This window comes from Galeopterus variegatus, unplaced genomic scaffold (assembly GCF_000696425.1).
Source record: "Galeopterus variegatus unplaced genomic scaffold, G_variegatus-3.0.2 Scaffold28422, whole genome shotgun sequence".
NCBI lineage: Eukaryota > Metazoa > Chordata > Mammalia > Dermoptera > Cynocephalidae > Galeopterus > Galeopterus variegatus.
Genome location: NW_007754533.1, coordinates 1 through 3,635, shown reverse-complemented (window position 1 = coordinate 3,635; position 3,635 = coordinate 1). Strand labels below are relative to the sequence as shown.

General features: G+C 48.7%; 1 protein-coding gene across 1 annotated transcript in view; it reads right to left on the bottom strand.

Moving 5' to 3' along the window:
• The window catches only part of LOC103583796 (myosin-6-like), a 6,337-nt gene extending 2,824 nt beyond the window's left edge, over positions 1 to 3,513 (bottom strand). The window contains 4 exon segments of the mRNA XM_008565022.1: positions 790 to 960; positions 1,891 to 2,124; positions 2,649 to 2,708; positions 3,481 to 3,513. Of these exon segments, the coding sequence (XP_008563244.1) occupies positions 790 to 960; positions 1,891 to 2,124; positions 2,649 to 2,708; positions 3,481 to 3,513 (498 nt within the window).
• Between the last annotated feature and the right edge of the window lie 122 nt (positions 3,514 to 3,635).

Below are 3,635 nucleotides of genomic sequence, written 5' to 3'. Positions count from 1 at the left end.
ATACAATAATGAAAACCAGGAAATACTGTGAACAGATTTTGTTCAGATTTTGTCATCTGTCATGTTAATGTCTTTTTTCTCTCCTTTTTCTACATTGAATCAAACAATATATATTCTTTTTTTTTTCTTTTTGTCTTTTTTCGTGTCCGGCAACGGATCGCAATCCTCAGTGTCGCGCCCGTACGGGACCGGGACCGGCAACGGGATCGCAACCCTCGGCACTGCGCCCGCACCTCGCTCAGCCAGTGAGCAGGAACCGGTCTGTATGTGGGATCCGAACCCTCGGCGGGAGCGCCACCGCGCTCCCAAGCAGCGCACTGTAGCAGTGCGCCACCGGGCCGGCCCAAACAATATATATTCTTGAACTAGACTATTTGCTAAAATATTCCATGTGGTATGATAACAGGTGAAATAAACTATTATATTGCATGGGGTAGGGCCTGACTCTGCCATTCACAGGTTGTGGGACCTTCGACAACTGACTTCCCATCTCTGTGCCTCAGTGTTCCCATCTGTGAAATGGGTGTACTAAAACTACCCCCCCCAGTAGGTTGTGATGGTCCAATGAATTATGGCATACAACAGCCCAACTCACAGTAGTCATTGCAGTTGCTATTGTACCCATTTTACAGAGGAGCAGCTAGAGGTCAGACCAACAAAGGTCACCAGTGGTGTTGCTGACTTCCCCAAAGCCAAGTGCCACTGCATGTCTCGGTGACATCCCCTCTTGAGGCATGCCCCAGCTGGGGCCCCAGCCTCTGCAAGCCCTTCCTTTGAGAACCAGGCCACCTTTTCCAAGAGGTTGATGCAGGCTTGCAGGTCAAGTCCAAAGCCAGTGAAGACCCATTGGATGTCCTTCCTCTTGCACTCCTCCTGCTCTAGCATGAACACGTGGTGGTTGAAGAATTGCTGCAGCTTCTCGTTGGTGAAGCTGATGCACAGCTGCTCGAAGCTGTTGAACTGTGGTGATGGGAAGACAGAAAGAGGGGCATCAGCACAGGCCCAGAGAGAGCCTCTCCCAGGACTGAGTGAGAAGCCATAAGCAGAGCAAACATGTGCTCAGGGCCACCAGTATCAGGCGCTGCCCTGAGTACCTTAACACTGCCCACTGAAATGGTCCCAGCAGCCCTGTGATGAGTGGTTCTCCATTACCCTCGCCTGCAGAGGCACAGAGTGGTTTAGCACATGCCTGAGGCCACACAGAGGTGATGATGGGACCCGAAACCCAGAGAGCTAGACTCCAGCCCTGTATGGCAAACAAAAATCATTGTGGAAAGAACTATTTCTTTCCAAGGATGGAAATCACTTGAAATGCTTTATGGATCTGACCCACTGTATGCCTGTGGGCAGTTTTTCCCTCTCTCTGTAGTTTTTCTCTTCCTCATCTGCAGAATGAAGGAGTTTGAGGGTTTTATAAGTCTTTTTGTTTAAAAGGAGTGAAAGGCCACCAGTAATGTGCTGGTAAATCAGCTCTAAAAACAAATCTCTTTAAAAACAAAACAAAACAAAAACCTCTGATTTGTAGTGTTTGCAATTTCCACGGTGTAAATATTCACACTGTGGCCGATTTTAAGCTATCAGTATGATGTCAACTGGCTCACAAAATTCCTGAAATTCCTAAAAATTTAACAATCAACTCTCATGAGCCTGTACAGGCTGGCTTTGACACACTACTCATTCTATTCATTAGGTTCACACCATTATTTATGAGTTGGCACCATAGAAATGAAAATGGAAACTTCTGGAGTCCAAAAGTCAGAGATCCAGTGGCCGACTGAGATTGGCCTGCCCCAGGCCCAAGGTGAGAAACAGCGGAACCAGGATGAAAAGCAGCTTATAAAAGGAGAACAGCCACCCCAAAGAAGAAACCAAACCTGAGGCCACACACACCTGGAAGATCTCAAAGCCGGCGATGTCCAGCACCCCAATGAAGAACTGCCTCTCTAGCTTGGTGCCCAAGGTCTTGTTGATCCTGACCACCAGTCACTTGAACATCTTATCATAGACAGCCTTGCCCAGAGCCCTGATGGAGTTGTTGCACTGTTCCATGTTCTGGCCCTTTTGCACAAACTCATTGCCTACTTTGACCCAAGGCACTTTGACCCAAGGCCTGGTGATACCCTTCTGGAGTTAGCCAGAATTGAGACCCATGAGATGGGCGACTCTGTCAGCCACGGAGTCGGGATGGAAAAACAGGGGAGTGAAGGGAAGATGGTGCCATGTCCAGCAGAAACCCAGCACCATCTATTGTGGCTTGGGGATGGGAGGAAGGGGTGGTGGAGAAGACCCCATTTTGCCAATGAGAAAACAAAGATCTGAGGTGGTATCCACACTTGCTCAAGGTCAAATGGCAAAGCAGGGTATAGAAACCAAAATCACATCTCCGACTCTCTATTGTGCCTCTCCAAGAAGATCGATGTCTGAACATCCAAGGAACGTGCTTGGTTTACAGCCACCACAGAGCCTAAGAATACCTGGCCTGTCTCTGAAATGAACACAAAGCCCCAGAGAGTAGGGAGCTTCCACCGTTGGCTCCCTTGTCCCTGAACAGCCCCAACCCAACACATACCCTCAGTGGCTTCCACTTCAGCTTGCTCCTCCCTGGGCTTCTATTTAAACTTCATGTTTCCAAAGTGCGTGATACCCACAGTCAACTTATAAATGCCAATCTTCTCTTTGGCGGTGAAGTCCAGCACATCAAAGCCTTCCTGCAAAACAACAGGGAGGAGAAAGCCAAGCGACTCCTGGCTTCTCATCCCGTGTGGTGGAAGCCAAGGACTGCCACTGTGGCAGGGTGTAGGCTCTGGAATCAGACACACCCCAATCAGGGAGAGGCCTGTTTTCCTCCAAGGAGCCCAGACCAGGTGCTCTGCAATATAGTCATTTTATTTATTTAACCCCTCTGACTTCTGTTTAGCCATCTGCTAAATGAGATAGTATGTGGTTGTAAGGATAGATTAGAATGATGTGTAAAATGTTTAGTCCAGTGCTTGACACATAGTAAGTGGCCAAATAAGGGGAGGTATTATTATTATTACCATTGTTATTGTTAAGGCATCATACTAGGTCCTGGGAGAGGAGAAGGCAAAAATGAACCAGGAACTGATTCTGCTGCCAAAGAGGAGAGAGGGCCTAGTGCACAAATAAGTCACAAGTGCTCATAAGGGAAGGAGATAGAATACAGTGGGGACTGGGAGGAAAGAGAGAGCCACTTCTAACAGGGCTGGGGAAGAGGAAAAGTTGCATGGGGTAGATGGCCCCTTAAGTCCCTGTGCATTCTAGTCCAACTCTGCAAAGAGCAACTCTGCTTGCTACAACGACCTTGGCATAAATGCAAACTGCAGCCCTGGAAATCTCCAGGGAAGAATCTGGGCTGCTGTTGACAGCTCTGAGTGGGCCCTCATCTCCACCCCCATCCTGGCAGTAGTGCATTCAGGGCCCCAGAGTTGCCATCCTTCGCCAGCCACACCACCCACTCACGTCTGTGATATGCCTCTCCTCCCCATCGTCCATGTTATCCACCACAGTGACTCCTTGGCTCACCCAGTGGTATTCCTTAGTGTTGGGGACCAGTAGCAAACTCTCTGCCAAGAGCAGCAAAGCAGATTAGCAGCTTGGTGATATGTGGTTTTCTT